The following is a 19,719-nucleotide window of genomic DNA, read 5'->3' on the forward strand; positions in this document are numbered from 1 at the left end:
TGACGGCTGGGGTTCGTCACCAGCATGGAAGGGGTTAATATGCTAGTGGATGTAAACAGCCGTGCACAACTGCTGTTTACATGTGTAAGCATGTTAAAAGAAGACTTGCTGTCTTTGCCTAAGTGTGTTCCTACCGTTAATATTACAAATGTTGCCAGAAGCCAGTTGCCAGAACCCACCATTGTCTGTTGTCTCAGAACATGTATTCAAGAAAATGCACAGCACCCAGGTCTTTTTTAACCTTCATGGTTTACTAACCTAACTGGCCAAACGGCTTTAAAAAACACAAGTTATTCCCAAAGCATTTTTGCAGGTCATCACCATATTTTGCTATTGTTCATGCCCCATTGTGCCTAAAAATGTACCATTCAGCTCCATTCGTCCTGAAAAATTCCATTAGGTGAACTTCAAAAGCAAAGTAAAAAGTGATTTTAATTCTTACCTGCGCAGTGTAATTAAGTCTTTCAAAATCGGCTACTTTTGGTTAAGAACAAAAAAATGTAATTAGCACAGATGGTTATTTTTGTGCAGGGACTCGAACAATGTTGGACAGTGACCAGCCAAAAACATGCTCCCAGTCAAACGCCAAATTGTACGTTTTGACTTCTGTAAAATGTTTGTGAGCACCTGTCATAAAACATTTTTTGTATATGAGTTTATTGCATCATATCTACAATCCAGTAGTTAATCTTTAGTGAAGTGTTTGCCTGCTAGTTTCCCAGGCATATTGCTGTAACTGGTGTGAGACCCGAAGATCAATAGTTTTTTACATATTGCAGTTACCCCTTGTAGAATAATCATCAAAAGTGTAAGTGACTTGGTTAATTTTATTGACATGGTTAGATGCATTCGTTCAGCAAATTCAGTTGAGCAGGTGCATAAACGCTAACAATAAACCTATGAAGCAGATTTTCTTGTGAATTGCTGTCGCTCCTATTTTGCTGAGTTTAAATTCCTCTTTCAACAGTTGGCAAGTACATATGCCAACATTGGACTGAGATGTCCTATTTTAGGCCCATTCCACAGCCTTGTCTGCGTTTTTCCAGACTCTGCTAGTTGACACTTTACATTCTGTCTGGTCTGTGCTGTGTTAAGTGTATTTGTGTAGCACATACCCATTAATTGTATGAGTTTTTCCGAATCTGACCCCATTGCATGTCTTGGGCTCTTGTTGACGAAGAGTCAAAGGTTCACGCCCACTGCGCAACATTGAGAGAGACCATATCATAGGCACTACTAGTAGTTACTACATTGCATGTACGTTTTTAATAACCGTTACAGTGCACCACTTGTCACTGTATTGAATGAGTCATTACATCTCAGGCAAGTATATGACTGTATCAAATTGAAAATATATTTTCATGTACGTACCTTTATCACTTTTTGTATGTGCATGTATGTCATATGTGTATTCCTGTTACACTGTTGGAGATATCGATTTTATAGTTACGGTTAGGCGAGCTAAAAAGGTAATTGTTATAATACTTATAACTTTCAAAAAATATCTTCTTTCAACCTTTACATCTGAGTTGTGCAAATATGTCCAGGGCCGAGGGGTAAAAAATAGCTCCAGTATGAAACCTTACTCTCTGATACTGCAAAAAAACTAATGAATGGAATTGCATCAATCTTAACGTGGACGGTAAACTTTCGTCGCATGAGTGCCATTGTTTGAAATCCATTTAGTCGTTTTTGAGAAATAAAGCACTTGAAAAAGGTGTCAGGCGGGCTTCAAAGTCTTAAATTGTAGCGAGATCTGGGCACTATTTTTTCAGTTCCCAGTATTTTTAGTACTGTTTGTCGAATTTGCACAGAATTTGGCAGATGTTTAGCATGTTTGCCTTATTCTTAGATTTTTTTAAAATATTTAGATTGGTTGACAGGTGGGCACTGATAAAGTCTGAAAAAAGTGCTAAATTGCTAATATCTGTTGCATCTTTTAATTAATTCACATGGAGTAGGGCAGACATTTTATCATGTGCACATGCTAAATTTCACGCAGATTTATGTTGGGGGGAGATATATGGGGTCGATGCAAAGTTAAATGTGGGTTACTAAAACTCAATAGTTAACCTGTATGAAATTTTGCACGCTATTACCAAGTTAAGTTGTAGGAGATAAACCAAGCCCCCCTGAACTATAATGGTTCAATTCCTAGGACAGGGAAAAACAATTATGTGTAATAAACAATTCCTAGGCAATCATAGAGGAATACATATATACATGTGCGGAGGGTATAGCAAAAATCAAAGACAATAGGGTTTCTATAAAAATATATAGTGTATTTAGTCTTCATTTATAAAAATTCAAGACAAATTAAAAACATCAAAAAAATCATTTCATAATAAATCAATATCAACAATATTTCTTACAATAAACATACGAGGTTACATCTACAGAAGGTTTCAGCCGATATGTAACTATCATTAATATAATAATAGTCAAGTTGTTATCCACGTAGTAATTTTTCGACGCGCGTTTCGGCGTATCAAACTCCTTCTTCAGGAAATGACCACAAACCTAGAAGAGTTTATTTATAAAAATATTAAAACATCTTGCCTAGCTACAGTTTCTTTTTTTTTTTTTTTTTAATTTTTTTAAAACCTTTATTTATGAATGCACAATACACAGCGTCTGCCTACAACCCCGCAGGGCCGGCCGCTATGACATATACGGATGATTAAAAGGTAAATTTGAAGACTACATTGTCGGACGGAACATAGCGCCATATCTAATAGGATAAGAAAGGTTTAATTTTATAATTTTGTCGATAAGAACAACAACACACAAACACATGGTATCATAATGGCAAGGGTCGCTAGAGGGGGGGAGAGGGGGGGAGGGCGGTAGTAAATAAGGAAACCTATATGACGAGGGGGGGCGAGCACGGGGGAGAAAGCAGAGACTATACTGGGAATTAGGAACGGAACGTCAATCATGGGGAGGAGGGGAGAGGAACCTCATAGTCAAGTGGAGGGGCGCAAATGTCTCCTCGGTACGAATTCCACTGCGCCCAGACCCTGGACCATTTCTTGGGACGCCCCCGTGCCTCATAAACAGTTTTTTCTCGGAACATGCACCAGTCCATGTTCTCTTTCCAGGCACTGAGCGATGGTAGTCTAGGAGAGCCCCAGAGCTGCGCTATATCTCTCTTTGCAACCATGTTGCCCAGAGTGACCCATAGTGTCTGGGCAGCATTACAATCGGACGGTTCCCATACATTCAGCAAGCAACGTCGTGCTTCGGGAAGGAGAGGGATCCCGGTGACACGACCCATAACATCATGCACTCTAGACCAAAAGGCTGCAATCATCGGGCATTCCCATAGAACATGAAGGAAAGTACCATCCATACCACACCCATGCCTGCACCGTCCATCCGAAGCCAAACCCATCCGCACCAGACGCATACCAGTCAGATATACTCGGTGGAGGATCTTCAACTGGACAAAGCGAAGCCGAGCCGGGATAGCCACCTCCTTCGGGGAGGATACAGCTGACTGCCAGTCCTCGTCGTCGAGCTCGAGCCCGTCAGCCGTCCAGGTAGCACGAAGTTTCTCAAGTTGGTCGGCTCTGTTGTTGACAAGCTTCTTATATATTAAGGAAATCGTGCTATCGGGGACATGGCCATCTAAAACACGATCCTCCAAGGGGGAGGACTGCGGGATATCGGCACCAGATGGAAAGACGGAGGTCAAGGCATGTCGAACCTGCATGTACCGGAAGTGCTCCCTATCGTCGAGCCGATATTCCAGTTTCAATACCTCGAAGGATTTAACAGCGCCTCGAGCCCATAGATCCTCCACCTTACTGATCCCAATCATGTCCCACTTCTCGAATCCCTTCGTCTTCCACAGATTGCCCAACCGATCCGCGTCGTACAAGGGCGTCATACGTGTCAGTTTACCACCCCAACCCGTGGCCACAGTAGCATCTCTCCATGCCCGCACAGCACATTTCGTCGGGCCTGTAAGGAGTCGAAAGGGTGCCTTTGAGTACAGGGCCCTATTGAAGTTGCCACCGGACAAAAGTAATTTGTCCAAAGCAAAGGCGGGAGCGGGTTCCGAGGCGTACGTCGCATGGTTGATAGCGCTCAGGTGTGAGGCCCAGTAATAGCGTCTAATATCCGGCAACGCAATACCACCATCATACCATGAGAGGGTGAGTTTGGACAACGCGATACGGGCACGACCATCCCAAATCAGCTGTCGCTGTAAACTCTCAACCTCTCGGAAGTAGCGAGCAGGAACAGGATCGAAAAAATTCTGCAGAGCGTAAAGAAACCGGGGGAGCGACATCATTTTAAAGAGTGCCGCTCGGCCCAATGGGGATAGAGGCAACTCACGCCACCGTCGCACGTCCTGCTTGAGTCTGCGGAGCGGAGCATACAAGTTCCGCTCATAGCGGACCGAAGAGACCATAGAGACATAGATCCCCAGATACTTGAAGCCATCAGTCGCTACCAATATGGGAAACCTGCGAGGCAGAGGCGGGAGCGCCCCGGCTATAGCGTAAACACAGGACTTGGTCCAATTGATGACTAATCCCGAATTCTTACCAAAGGATGTGAGAACGTCGAAGAGGACGTTAAGCGACTTTTGAGGGGAAGTAAGATAAAGGAGGATATCATCCGCGTACAAGGAGACACGATCCTCGAGATCCGGGGACCATCTGATCCCCTTAATGGAGGGCTCCCACCGTAGCCACGCAGTAAGGGGCTCAAGCGCCAATGCGAATAGAAGCGGGGAGAGCGGACAGCCCTGACGGGTGCCGCGGCCTAAGGGGAAAGGGTCAGAGCATCTACCATTCACCACGACCTGAGCCAATGGTCGTTCATAAAGGAGCCTGACCCATGCGATGAAATTAGGACCGAAGCCAAACTTAGCCAGAGCTGCCCAGAGATAGGGCCATTCAATAGTGTCGAAAGCCATAGTGGCGTCTAAGGAGGCCACCACTGCCGGCTCGGCGAGAATTGGAGCCCTCGCGAGAACACCGTGCAGCCTACGCAGGTTAAGGGCCGTGTTCCTATGCGGGATGAAACCGGATTGATCCGGATGGATCAAGTCGCAAATCACCTTAAGCAACCGATTGGCCAGAATCTTGGCCGGGATTTTGGGTTCCGCGTTAAGGAGAGAGATGGGGCGGTAGGAAGTGCAGCGGTCACGGGGCTTACCGTCTTTATAAATAACCACTATGGTAGCAAGGCGCTGCTCGAGGGGGAGGCTTCCAGCCTCAACCGCCTCGAGAAACATGTTGCGCAGGTGGGCAGCCATTTTGTCCGGACAAAGTTTGTAAAGTTCAATGGGCAGTCCATTCGGGCCCATCGCCTTCCCCGAGCGCAGAGATCGGATAGCAAGAGCGATCTCATCAACAGTGAAAGGGGCTTCCAAGGCTAGACCATCTTCGTCTGAAACAGTAGGCAAGGCAATATCTCGCAATAACAGCCTGGAATCAGCCTCATCCCGATCACTAACAGGCGTGTAGACCTTCCGGAAGTGGTCAACAAAGCAATCAACAATTTCACCAGGATCGGAGACACTCTCACCGGACTCACGAACAATGACAGGCACAACACGACTCGCTCTTTCAGCCTTATCCAGCCATGCCAAGAGCTTGCTAGCTTTGTCACCCACATCATACAGTCGGCCCAGTTGCTTCGCTCGCATCAATTTAGCAGCATCAGTGACACAGGCTCTATAGTCGGCTTGCTTTAGTTCCAAAGTGTGCAACAGTGCAGGCGTGTCATCTCCACCCAACTCACTTTCAAGCGCAGTGATCTCAGTTTCAAGAGCAAGAACAGGCTCCCTCTTCACCCTACGTTCAGCAGCAATGAGTGATAGAGCAGCACCTCTGATAACCGTCTTGAAGGCTTCCCAAAGAACAGTAGGGGAGGTGACTGAGCCCACATTCTCGTCAAAATAACAATCAATTGCCTTCACCAAATCTGAGCGGAGCCGGGGGCTACGAAAATGCCAGGGAGGGACAGGGGGAATTCTGTTACCAAGTAAACCACCCACAGAAATCTTAATCATCAAGGGGGAATGGTCCGAGATACCCCGGGGAAGATGTCGTACCTCCCGGACAGTGGACAGAGTGGAAGCTAACATAAAGAAATAATCGATACGCGAGAGGCTGCCATGCGCACCAGAGTGGAAAGTGTATTGCTGGAGTGCGGGGTGCAGTGAGCGCCAAACATCCACCAGGCCAAAAGTATCAGCCATCTCATTGAGCCACATTTGGGACGGCAGCAGGACTCTAGGGGGAAGTCGATCACATTCACCAGACATAACAGAATTAAAGTCCCCGCCCAAAATTAACAGTCCATCAGGAAGGCCAAGAAGAGTCCTGCCAAGATCAGCGTAGGTGGTAGCCTGCAGTCCCGGGGGAACATAGACAACAACCAGCACAATCTGTTTACCCTCCCACCTCCCAGAGACAGCAGCATACCGCCCACGGTCGTCAAGGATAACCTCGTCAATAGCCAAGGCGAGGGAGGACTTCACCATGATACCCACTCCCCGGGACCCAGAGGTGAAACCAGCATGGGCGATCAGGCGATAACCCCGGCGGTCGAGGGCCTTGCAAGCATTTCCAATTAAGTGGGTCTCCTGAAGGAACACAACATCTGGGGCATGTCGTCTCAAAAATTGCAACACAATACCCCGCTTGATCCTGTCGCCCAACCTGTTGACGTTCCAAGAAAGAACCCGCATTTCACCCCCCCCCATTGCGGCATAGGCAATCCACCCCAACCCCCCTCCACAACCCAAAGTTCGGAATATTTGCAATCAATAAAATACCATGAAAAAAGAGACCTAACAAACGAAACGAAACACCATCAAATCCCCAGAAACCAACCCCCCAACAGAAACCCAGTTCAACACCCCCCTCCCTGCACCCCTGCTGACTAAAAAGCCACCCCCAACTGCAGTGTGCCTGTCGCCCCATCTTATCTACACAAAGAACCCCCCGAGGAGGAAGGGAGAAATCACCCGTTCCCGCACCGCCACGGGCATAACCATAGAGCACACAGTTAATTTACTCTGTACAGTACGTAGTCTCAATCTGGACCTCCGGGGGCCCATGTTACTCCTGGGCCGTTGCACCACCTTCCGCACCACCAGGGCCTCCGCTCTCAGAGTCCTCCGTCGGCAACGAGTCCAACCAGTCGGCAACACGCTCCGGCTGATCAAAAAAATAGGCACGTTCTCTAAACTCTATCCGCAGTCGGGCTGGAAACAACATGGCGTACTTCAGTCCCCGGTCTCACAGGCGACGCTTCACACGAGGAACCCAGATCGTTGTCGCTGCACTTGGGGAGTGAAGTCAGAATAGATGGAGATCGAGTTATTGTCATATTTCAACGGGCCGTGTTTACGGGCGGCCTGGAGGATAGCATCCCTATCTCGATAGTGAAATAGCCTTGCGATGATAGGCCTCGGCGGGCCTCCTGGTTTCACCCGTCCTCCTGGAAAACGATAGGCGCGCTCTACGGCAAAGAACTTACTTAGTCCAACCGGAGCAAGTTTAGCAACGATTAGTTCCTCGACCAGTAAATCGATCGAGGCAGCACCATCACTTTCCGGTACTCCAACCAGGTGTATGTTGTTCCGCCTGGCCCTGTTGTCGTATTCCTCCATACGTTTAAGCAGCAGATCTTGCGAGGCACGCAGATTCCCAATCTCAGACTGCGCCTCCGCCATGTCCGTTACCAGGCTCGACGCCTTCAGGTCTAGTGCCTTCACCCTTTCGTTAGTTTTGGCAAGATCGGCCCGAATAAGAGTAACGTCCACAGCCACCGTGTCTATCTTGGACACGATGGCTTCGTACTGCTGACTCATGTCGGCCTTAAGTCCAGAGATGGCCGCCAACAGGTCTTGGAGCGATACTTCAGATGAAGACGACATGTCTGTCTGAGGTCCTTCAGCGCCCACGCTTGTGACACCGGGGGATCCTCTCGGCTGGGTGTAGCGTTTGATCATATTAGACTGGACCGAACCCCCCCCCGGGTTACAGTGTTTCTGCGTTTTCCGGCCTCAGGTTTTGTCGCCATGTTGCAGTCGATGGCGGTCAAGAACCCAAGATTGGCAGTGGAACGGGAAAAAGTTCAGAAATTCCGCAGCGCAGGTCGAGGAGGGAATATGGCAGGCCTCCTTGCCAGTCCAATAATGGAAAGCGCTCACTGTGAGGGCAGCAGGCGAAGACAAAGTAGGAGGAGACAGGGACGATGAGGCCGGAAACCGAAAGTGAAAGTGGTACACCACCGGTGGGCCAGATGCCAGGCAGCCGTTGTTGTTGCGTTACAGCTCGGCCATAATAGGCAGCCGAGTCCCCGGCCACGTCCGTGGGCAGGCCAAAAAGTTGGAGACGACAGAAAAATGGTCCCCGAGGTTCGAATTTCGACCAAAAAAGGATCGTCAGCATCAGTAAGAGTAGCACTTCAAAAGCCCGTCGAATTGATCAGGATAGATGCAGGATAGACAAAGAAGGGCGGCGCGGGTCTCGGGAGCTCTCTGCTCACGCGACCATCTTGGATGCCCGCGTAGCTCCTCCCCGAGCTACAGTTTCTTAAGAATAGTTTTAAACCAAGATTATCTTAGTCTATGATAATCCACTGGGTGACTCCTTGTACCTATATACATTATTTTAAATGCCAAGTACAAGTAATTCTTGTATACACATCACCCTATGAAGTATTTTGTACATATACCACTCCATTAATTATAAACGAGACACTGTCTATGTTGCTTTTCTTGGCCATATCCATTTTTAGAACACTCATTCTATAAAGTGGAACAAACAAAGGATAATTTACTCTAAACAATGAAATATGAGGCTCAAGTCAGGAGTAAGGAGAGATAATTACGGACCTATACATAATTAATATAGGTTTTGTAAATCTACTTACTTCATGTATTACAGGACATGAACAAAGACTTTAAATGTTGTCATTTGATTCCTTGTTAATGTTAGTTCTTTGGATAATAGTTTCTGCAATATAGAAATAGATGGACATATGTACTATGATAATTAAATTTCCGATGCCAGATTTATTTTTACTAAAGATAAAGTGTATGGCACTTACTTAAAAAATCCCACTGTGAAGATATGAGGATTATAGAGTCATATGTGACGTTTAAAAATTGTCCAGTTTTCCATCCAGAAACTTCCTTTTATCTAAAGATAGGAGATTTAATTATAAAGGTGATAAACCTATCTGTCTTTTTTGCTATACCTTCCGCACATTTATATATGTATTCATCTATGATTGCCTCTGAATTTTTTATTACACATAATTACCAAGTTAAGCCCAGTGCTGGAATTTCTTGTATTCGTGAGATCTGATTGGGAGGGGGGGGTTGGCGGGGGGGGTTGGGGTAGAGGGTCTAAAAGTAAGGGACGAGAAAAAGCTTTCATTTGCTTATAACATTGGTGCAGTTTCAAAGATGTGCATGAAAGGTGACAGACTTTGACATGTTCAACATCTTATATTTTGATTTTCATGCAGATTCAACAAGGAGCCCGTGGTTGGGGAGGCATAAAGTGTTGTGTCTAACAACTTTGGTGCCCTTTGATAAAACCACATAAAGTTAATCAGGAATTGTTATTTAGAAAAGTGTGAGAAAGCTGGGTGGTAGGAATGGCTTGTTTTTGTAAAGTTATAAGGGCTTTGTGGGTAAGAAAAAGAAGGGGCTTCCACGCAAGGTTTACTATCCAGAACTTCCTTGTGTGTCTAGGTTTCAGAAATGTCTGTGTTTGTGGGTTATCCTGGGTGGTGGTTGTGTTAGGGCCTGAATTCTGCAGCTAACCACATTGTAAAAAAAAAAAAACTGTGTGGCTTGTGCTCTGCGAAATGTGATGGCTCCAGGTCACGTTTTGGAAAACTTTGTGTCACAGGCGTTAGGCCCAGTCATGAGGTATTTTGTCAAGAGACATATGGGAACACAGAAGTAGTTGAACGTTTGTTATTACCAATTTGATTTCTCTGCATTTTTGGCTGCAAAATGTAAGCTAGTGTCCAAGAAAGAAGATATTTGACAAACCCCCTGTGAATCACATGATGGTATGGGTAACCCCAAATTCAGAGGTGTACAAATTACCACTGTTTCTAAATTCAGTATCTTGTGCACATTTGAAAAATGCATAGATTTCCTTCATACCCATTTTTCTTTCATTTACTCTTTTAATTGCTGAACCAATGGAAACAAATCATTGTAAGCTTTAGCTCAGATGCTGGCTCTAGTATTATGGTATTGAATGATTTTAGAACTTACAAACCCCATATATCCCTGCAACCAGAGGGGTCTATCAGATCTATCAGTTTATTGATTTTGTAAACTGGCAATTGTGACAGATCTTTTACGGATGAAAACCTCACCCAATTTTTCTACTAATTTCCATTATTTTTTATATCGACCATTAGTTATTGGGCCAGACCTTGTGGGGTTCACATACATGATTTCTTGTTGAATACAGAATGTTGCCAAATTTAAGTATAGCTTTCTGGTATCGCCTATGGGTTTCACACCTGTTTCCACCACAAACTGCAAGTAGGCTGAAGCCATAGAAATTAGGAAAAATGACTACCACATAGAAAAATGCAAAACTGTGATAAAAAACTACTTTTAGAAACAACTCTGCTTGTTCCCTAAAGTTGGGATGATGGCGATCCTAACACAGTAAAACTTTTGCTGCTGTCATTTTTAGAAAAAAAAATCTGCTTCATGCATTGCCCTTTTTCCCATTTTTTTTGCAAAAATGGGTCATGTTTTGGCTAGTTTCTCTGTTGCCTCTAGGGGAATTTTTAAACCATGGGGCCTTTAGTATCCACAAAATGTCTGAAAAAAGGTTGCAAATTTGACTAGGATACCTTTTGTGGAAAAGAGTTATAAAAGCCTGAGCAGGGATGTATCAAAGATCAAAAGAGGCTCAGCAGTGGAGTGGTGAAGTCCCAGGAGCCAAGGGGTTAATCCTGTGTGGGGAGGAGCGAGGGGGGGGTGGCTAAACATCATGGCTGTATAAATCCGTGATTCTATAAATATCTGATACAAAGAAACAGTTTTAATTTTGTGTTTCCACAATTATTGTGTTTCTCTAACCAAATCTAGTGTTTGCAAGCTTTATGACGATATTTTTACATTCAATATGTTTTTTCAGTTTTTTCACAAGATTATTGATGGTATATGTGGTCGTGCACATCCCAGATTCCAGGATTATGGCACTGTTTGGACATTGGCAGAATGGCTTGGGGTTCTAGAAGAAACAACCCGTTTCTTGGAGTCTGCTGTTGGTAAAAATGTTTCTGAAGAAGAGGTAAGCCTTTGTGTATTTATTTACCAGGTGTATTGTTTCTGGACCTGATTAGGAAGGATAAACTGCTGCCTCTAACTAAAATCTGCATTACAAAGCTGAATGACTTTGAGACAAACACAGTGCACTTTTGAGATATACATGTATATACACATATATATTTGTTATGATATCCACTGAAAATAAATGTCAACAATATATATTATTTTTTTCCAGTGAACTAACTTAGCCTTAATTCAAATTTTTGTTACTGTAGTGCAGACCTCTGATACTATGGTATTGCCACAGCATAGCTTTACTAACTGCTGCCTCTCAAAATGCATTTTTCAATGATTTTATAAAGGAAATCCACCTCAATGATGCTCACATAGCCTAGTCACTGTGATTTTATTTCTTTGTGCAAGGGTTTAACCTTGAGGTAGTCAAAAACAGGCCCAAACGAAGCCTTGTACTTTGCACCTGCAAGATTTGGTGGACTTTCAGTCAGCCATTTTGGAGTGATGAGAACATGGCGATTGGGAAAAATTATAGGATTCGAAATCCCCCTTATAATTTTTGATCACTTCCACCAATGTACCCCTCATGAAGCTATCTTTTAGACATACCTTTGTAAGCCACTTACCCACAGTGTAGTGCAAATTAGTCCTGAGGGGCAACAGTTCATAAAAGTGTCAAGCTTTAATACAGTGGCCCGATAGTGCCTTTATAATGTGCGTACATATATTATTTATTCAGTCATATGGCTGTTTTATATAGCATGACCAGACCTTAATTTCAAGTAGAGGGGGTTACTGAGTGAAAGTAGCATTTATAATATGTCTCTCAGAACATGATTAAACGGAGAATAGACGATTACTAGTTTCTGCTTGAAGAGTAAAATATGATTCCGCAGTGAAAAAGAAATACATAGTCAAAAGGAAATCGGTAATATATCTTCACTTGCACACTTTGTGAGTTTTTTTCGGGTTCAGGTCTGCATCTTCAGCCCTTGAAAATGATTTCATAGCAGGTCAAAGTTTAATGTGCTGTCTAAAAAGCAGGCATCTAAGTTATTTTATAAAACAAAAAAGGGGGTTGTCTCCATAACAGGAAGGATGAACTCCAAATTTGAGGCGCTATGTCTGAGAATGACTAGTTTAAAGTTTTACATTTTCTAAATAACACGGTTTCCTTTTCAAGAATATAAGCACTTCTCAGATGAGTGAGCTAACACATTAACAGGAAACTCATGCAATGGCAAGCCTTTAAAATTTCAGAGATGTGAGTCATTAAACAGGTTTTATAATTAGGATATAAAAACCTGTCTTCAGAATTTTAAGAAAGTGTATTTAACAAGCTAAAACATTTCATCTTGGTATATCATAATATATCTTTGCACTGAGAGGTATTTATAAAAAAAAGTGATCCTTTGTGAACATGAATTTGGAAACATTCCTGCCCCTGCCCACATGACAGTGTGTTAGACCTGACATCCTTGGTGTGGTCTTCCCCAAGCATTTTGCTCTTTCTTCTCTTCTGAATTTTCTTTTGTTGGCATTAGGACTCTGTGCACTTTACCACTGCAGACCAGTGCTAAAGTGCTTGTGCTCACACCCATTTAAATATGGTAAAATTGGCCTACACCTGATTGACTCATTTGCTTTACTTATAAGTCCCTAATGTATGATACTGTCAATTGTCAATTCAATCTTTATTTCGTTGCATTGCAACATAAAAGATACAATAAAATATACAATACATTATAAGACATACAACTGTAAAATCTTCATCATAAGGGCACCCTAGTATTACATTCATTCTACAATTCAACAATCTAGCACATTAGCAAGTATTTCATCAATAGAGCACATAATATATAACTCAGTTTGGCACAGTATCAATAAATATTAAAATAATTTAAAAAGAGTAGAAAAGTTAAAAAAACATTAAATTGAGTTTGCACCAAAATTTAAAATGCTATACATTGGCATTATTCATGATTCCGAGGAGACTAGTTTAAAATGGAAGAGATAGTTTCCTTCTAACAAAGTAGGTGGACAATAGGAATTTACTAATGCCGAACACAATTACTTGGCTGGTGTCCATAGTTAGGATTCTACCCGCTTCCCTATGGGAGGATGTACCAAGATTACGGCACAGGGGGACTATCCATTTTTTCCTAGCTTTGTCATAACTAGGGCAAAAAAACAATATGTGGAAGATGTCCTCCCTTTGGTTATCGGTGCACAAAGTACAATGCTCTTTGTCAGACTTCCCCCATCTTTTCTCAGTTACTTTTAACCTCAATGTTCCATACCTGAATTTTAGATATAGGGTTTTTGCCAATGGGGGTTGAATTTCATCTAGAAATTGTTCGAATAGAACCTCATTTTTTGCCAGTAGAAATTTATCAGTAAGGGGGCCATGGGTTCTCGAATACACAGAATTATAGTGCACATATGACCAGAAGCTTAGTTTAACAGTTTTCTTGGAGTTTGGATTTAGCGTTTCCGGCTCGTTCCAAAAATGTGCTAATCCGAGCTTGGTAAGCCAGTTTTTCACGTGCTTAAACCAAAAGATCTTATTGTCTCTATCCAGCTCTAAAACTTCCTTCAGGCCATTTCTGTAGTCAGATAGTTCTACAGTTGACCATAATCTGATCCACATCAGCAATGGTCTCAATATAGCATGCTGATCTGTGTGTTTGATGTCAAGATCTAGATATAGGGGTATCAGGGGGGTGTTAGTTGGAATTTTTAGTAGTCCCCTGACGAATTTGTTTTCCAATACTTCAAAGGATTTTTTACATATTGGACCCCAGATTTCTGCCCCATACAAGGAGGCGGATTGTACCTTGTATCTAAAAAGCTCTATCGCAGGAGTAACTGCTTTGTTTACACTTTTGTTATATCTCTGTGTGATTGGGAAGCAATTTTGTCTGAATACCAATTTAGATTTTTCCAATTGTGGGCCCCAGCCCATTGCGGAGTCCATCAGTACCCCCAGGTAGATAAAACTGTGCTCGTAGTCCAGTCTTTGCCCATTCAACATTAGATTCTTTTTAAAGGTTTTGTGCGGGTTCAAAGCCATATATTTTGTTTTTTTATGTTAATTTCTAATCCTTTATTGATACAGTACTGTTGGAACCTGTCTAAAAGGGTCTGTAGGCCATGAGGCGTTTGCGATATTAGGATTGTATCGTCCGCGAAGAGGAGGGACGCGACGCGTTCCCCTCCCAGTCGAGGAGAATCATTATCGCAATCTTGCATATAGGTTGCAATGTCATTTACATAGAGGGAGAATAGGGTAGGCGCCAGGACGCAGCCCTGCCGCACTCCCCTTTTTATTGAAATTGGGTGTGTGAGCTCCCCATTTGGGCCCCATCTAACCTTAGCGTAATTCTCCCGGTGCAATCCTATTACTAGTTTTAAAAGGTCGCCAGGCAGCCCTTGCCTATTCAGGGTTTCCCAAAGTAGATCTCGTGGGATGAGATCAAATGCTGCTCGTAGGTCAACAAAGGTCACATACAAGTGACCTTTGCGCATGATGACATACTTCCAATACAATTTACAAAAGGGGGTGGTGATGAACAGAGTGTCTGAGTTGAGCAGACCACTCTTACCCAGTCCAAAGATCAGGGCTTGATCCATCACCGTTATTTATCTCACTGCCCCATCCCAGCTCAGAACCTGGCTATATGCAAATCAGTCTGTCCCTGGCCCAGTGCATCATGGGAACAGGGCAGACTAAACTACCAAGCCCCTTGCTCATTGCACCATCAGGATTCAAGCAAACCGGGCCGAAGACGGCTGTAATGCCAGAAACCGGTCCCCGGGAGCTTGTTTCCTTCCCAGTGTAAGAATTGGCTTCTGTAGTTTGGTTTGTCCTGTTCCCATCATGCACTGGGACAGGAACAGACTAATTTGCATACAGTCAGGTTCTGAAACTGGGATGGTGCAGTGAGCTAAAAAACGGTGTTGGATCTAGCCCTGATCTTTTGACTGGGTGAGAGCTTTCTGTTTAATTCAGAGACTCTGTCCCTCACCACCCCTTTTTGTAAATATTTTTGTCCACCCTAAGCGTGGAAGGGTATTCTCAGATGTGAGACCCTTGCTCATTGCACCATCAGGATTCAAGCAAACCGGGCCGAAGACGGCTGTAATGCCAGAAACCGGTCCCCGGGAGCTTGTTTCCTTCCCAGTGTAAGAATTGGCTTCTGTAGTTTGGTTTGTCCTGTTCCCATCATGCACTGGGACAGGAACAGACTAATTTGCATACAGTCAGGTTCTGAAACTGGGATGGTGCAGTGAGCTAAAAAACGGTGTTGGATCTAGCCCTGATCTTTTGACTGGGTGAGAGCTTTCTGTTTAATTCAGAGACTCTGTCCCTCACCACCCCTTTTTGTAAATATTTTTGTCCACCCTAAGCGTGGAAGGGTATTCTCAGATGTGAGACCCTTGCTCATTGCACCATCAGGATTCAAGCAAACCGGGCCGAAGACGGCTGTAATGCCAGAAACCGGTCCCCGGGAGCTTGTTTCCTTCCCAGTGTAAGAATTGGCTTCTGTAGTTTGGTTTGTCCTGTTCCCATCATGCACTGGGACAGGAACAGACTAATTTGCATACAGTCAGGTTCTGAAACTGGGATGGTGCAGTGAGCTAAAAAACGGTGTTGGATCTAGCCCTGATCTTTTGACTGGGTGAGAGCTTTCTGTTTAATTCAGAGACTCTGTCCCTCACCACCCCTTTTTGTAAATATACTTCCAATACAAGCAGCATAGCCTGAATACTTGGTCTATAGTACTAGTTTTGCTTCGGATTCCCGCCTGATATTTTGATAAAAATGACTCCTCTTCCAACCATGAATTTATTCTATTAAGAATATGCCTAGCATATCTTTTTTGCGTGATATCTAAAAGACTAATGGGGCGGTAATTTGCTGGATCACCACGATCCCCTTTTTTAAAAATGGTGATGATTTCTGCGCCATTCTAAGTATCTGGGATGTGCTCACTGGCTGTAATCATGTTAAATAAATGATTTAGATAGGGTGCCCAGACTTCGATGCTATAAAGGTACAGGTCACCAGGGATTCTATCGAGCCCTGGCGCCTTCCCTTTCTTGATTGAAATGATTGCTGCCTCTGTTTCTTGTAAGGTGAACACTACCTGCTGAGTGTTAGCTGGTATTTTAGGGGGGGGTACATCGTTAGCTGCCTCGGTCGAGGTTTTGGCTGCATATAATGCCGAAAAGTGCTTAACCCAAGTGTCTTCATCTAAGAAGACCTCCCTGGAACCTTTCTCTCGTTTATTTTCTTTAGCTGCCAATTCCCAAAATTGTTTCTGATCCTTTGTTTTAGCGGCTATTAACATATTGAGCCACACTTCCTCATCCCATGTGGATTTAGCTTTCAATATTATTTTGTTATAGACCTTTCTTTGCTCTCTAACTATAGATGGGCTTTCCCCTTTAACAGCATTAATCAGTGCAGTTTTGGCAAGGCGGCATTCCTTGTTGTACCAAGGTTTGCCTAAGGGTTTTGCACTGGTCCTACCTGCACCTCTTTTTGGTTTCTTAGTAAGCATTTCTAATAGTTTGCTGAAAAGGGATTTGTGCAGATCAATAAATTCTTTAGGGGAGCAGCTAAAGGGGCAATATTGGTCCAGGGTATCTACAAAAGCACTATAAATGTTAGTCAGTAGGTCCTCTTTTTCTAACACAAATGCCCATTTAACCGCCCTGCGATTGTTGCTAAGGACAATATTGTCGGTAGTGGTTAAGGTTGCTATACTCTGATCTCCCTCCCTGTTATCAGGCTCCATAACCAAGCTTAGTAGAAAACTCATTTCTAAGGGGTAGTGATCACTTTCGTATCTTTCTTTGACTTTTAGATCCACTGTAAAAGGCCAGAGGTCAAAGGAGACAATAACATAGTCTATTTTACTCCCATAATTACCTCTCTTAAATGTAGTGGCTTTTGGGCTATCTGAAGGCATACGTCCATTACATGCTCTCAGACCATGTGAGGTCAGGAAGCGTGTAATCTGTAAGGCCAGTGCTGTACCAGCAACCATACAACTCTCGCTCAGGGCAGGTATTGCATTGGCAATGTCCTCCTCCTTAAACAGTTCGGCTATCCCTGTGATAGGTTCAAAGTTGCAGTTCAAGTCTCCACATAAAATAACACCAGACTCTGATTTTAGTAAATCCACAAGCGATTCCAACTTCCCTATGCATGTGGATTCCTTGTGGGAAGATTGGGGACTGTTGTAAACATTAAATAAATGAAATGTCCTATTATCCGCTGTTCTTATTTCCAGACAGAGAATGTCTGGAGAGTCGGTGTTAATCATATTGATAGTTAGCTTTATGGAAACATTAACCCACACTAAGAGGCCTCCAGAAGCACGACCTCTCGGGGAAGGGACAGCCTCTATTTGGTAGGTTTTATAGCCAACCCTGTGCAGTTGTGTTGTAGCCCACGTTTCCTGCAACACACATATGTCGAAAGTATTTATATATGCATTCCAATCTGGATCGTTCAATTTTGCACGCACCCCCGCAATGTTCCATGACACCAGTGAGAACAGGGGAATTCCCCTATTCGTGTCATGGAGCACTGCAGGAGCAACTGGTATTGAACTCCTATTCACTTTATCTGGGGCTGTAACAACAGCAGAACATGTGACCTCCATAATACTACTATCACCTTCTATACGGTGGTCATGACCCAAGGTACACAGTGCATTTACAACCCCTCCAGCGTCTCTTCTTTCTAAGCACAAAGCAGACAGAAATGGGCCCTCATTTGTCTCTGGAGACACTATAGGTAATGCAACAGTCGATCTTTTTTTGTTTATATCATCACAAATACCAGTAATGTTTGGGCCAGACTTCAAGCAACCTAATCCTTTTTCCACTGTACACCCCCGGGTACATAGGATACTTTCAATACCACTATTATCTTCCTTGCTCTTTAAACATCAATCGCACTCTTCCAAACCACTGAATGCCTCAAACCTATTTGTCAATTCCAAGGGAGTAAATGGGATAAGATTGGACATATTACCATTTCCTCCTATGTTGTGGTTAGTTGGTACAGTGTTCCACCCATGGAACACGGGGGGTGGGACAAACTGTTGGAAGTGAACAGGGTTCCTAGATGTTTCTGCATTCAAATATTGCATGTTAAATGGAATGAGTCTAGATGTGTGTTGAGGAGGGAATACAGTTGCTCTAGGGTAGAAGTAGGTTAATGGGCGTGGCACTACACAGTTGTTTTCATTGCCATATGGCCAATTCAGTATATATTGGACCGCCTTCCTGTCCCTAAAATTCACCACTACAATGTCGCCCCCAATATCCTTTGTTCTGCTACCCAGCCAGGACAAACGGCGTACATGAACAATTTCGCCATTTACATGGTTAACTTTCGGTCTGTACAATGATAACCAATGCATGATCTTGTTTTTTAACTGAAAGTAACCTTCCCGCTTGCCACTTGTCAGCTCGGGAACCCCAGTAAGCACCACTACATATGGTAGTGCTTCCGGTGGGAGTTCCGTAGGTGGTATCCTTCCCTGACCCCCTCTTACATGACCAACCTCTTTCTCTTCAACACTAGGTAACCAGTTAGAAAAACTGGTTGAATCCCTAGGTTGAGTATTGGCCAGGGTATCCGTAATACTTGGTATTGTGGTAGGTTTACTCTTAACAGGTTGTTGAATTTTTAGGTCAGTTTTTTTAGGAGGTTGACTGACAAGGTGAGTACCTTTAGTTGGATGGTTAGGGGCAGCTGCATTAACTACTACCATGTTGTTATCGTTTGTTAAATTAGTAGCTTTTACAGCTTCTCTTACGGTAGAGGGGGTGCAGGGTGTGCAGACTGTGTGTGTGGCTTTTTGGGTCTGTATTACATTCTGTGGTCTTAGTGGCCTTTCCAATTGCCCAAGAGCTGTCAGATCCAGCTCAATCCTCCCCAACCTTGTTTCCACACCCTTTAATCTGTCCGATAGAGCTAGCATATAGGTCCGTACAATCAGTTCAATGTTGTCCAGTAGATCCTTCGGAAAGATTGTCTGGGGACCTTCTTCCATCGGGGTGGGAGTAGTATCTGGCAATGTGGTTAGTGGTGGGGGTGGTGTTATGGAATTTGACGGGGTTAAGGCAGTTGCCGTTGTTTGCTTGCCAACTGACTTCCCCACTGTCATAGTAGATGCAATGCTGGTCTTCTTGCCAAACTCGGAATGGCTTAGCTTGGACTTACTTGTGTCCATTTTTGTTCGTCTCCTTTTAGGGGGTGGGGGCCCATGTGCTTTATTAGCCAGTGACCTCTGTTGTTTCCCTCTTACTACTTTTCCCGGCCTAATAGTAGGGGAAATCAGAGTTGCTGCAGGGTTGGGTGTACTGGGGAGATCTTGGCCCTCAATTTG

The 19,719-nt window shown here is 43.8% G+C and overlaps 1 protein-coding gene across 2 annotated transcripts in view; it reads left to right on the plus strand.

Moving 5' to 3' along the window:
• Positions 1–19,719, plus strand: part of COMMD8 (COMM domain containing 8) — a 178,367-nt gene that overhangs the window by 43,978 nt on the left and 114,670 nt on the right. For both annotated transcript variants that reach the window (XM_086962687.1, XM_086962686.1), the window contains exon 2: positions 11,157–11,312. In XM_086962687.1, the coding sequence (XP_086818813.1) occupies positions 11,157–11,312 (156 nt within the window). The remainder of the gene's footprint in view (positions 1–11,156; positions 11,313–19,719) is intronic.

Source organism: Lissotriton vulgaris, chromosome 3_1 (assembly GCF_964263255.1).
Source record: "Lissotriton vulgaris chromosome 3_1, aLisVul1.2, whole genome shotgun sequence".
NCBI classification, from domain to species: Eukaryota; Metazoa; Chordata; class Amphibia; order Caudata; family Salamandridae; genus Lissotriton; species Lissotriton vulgaris.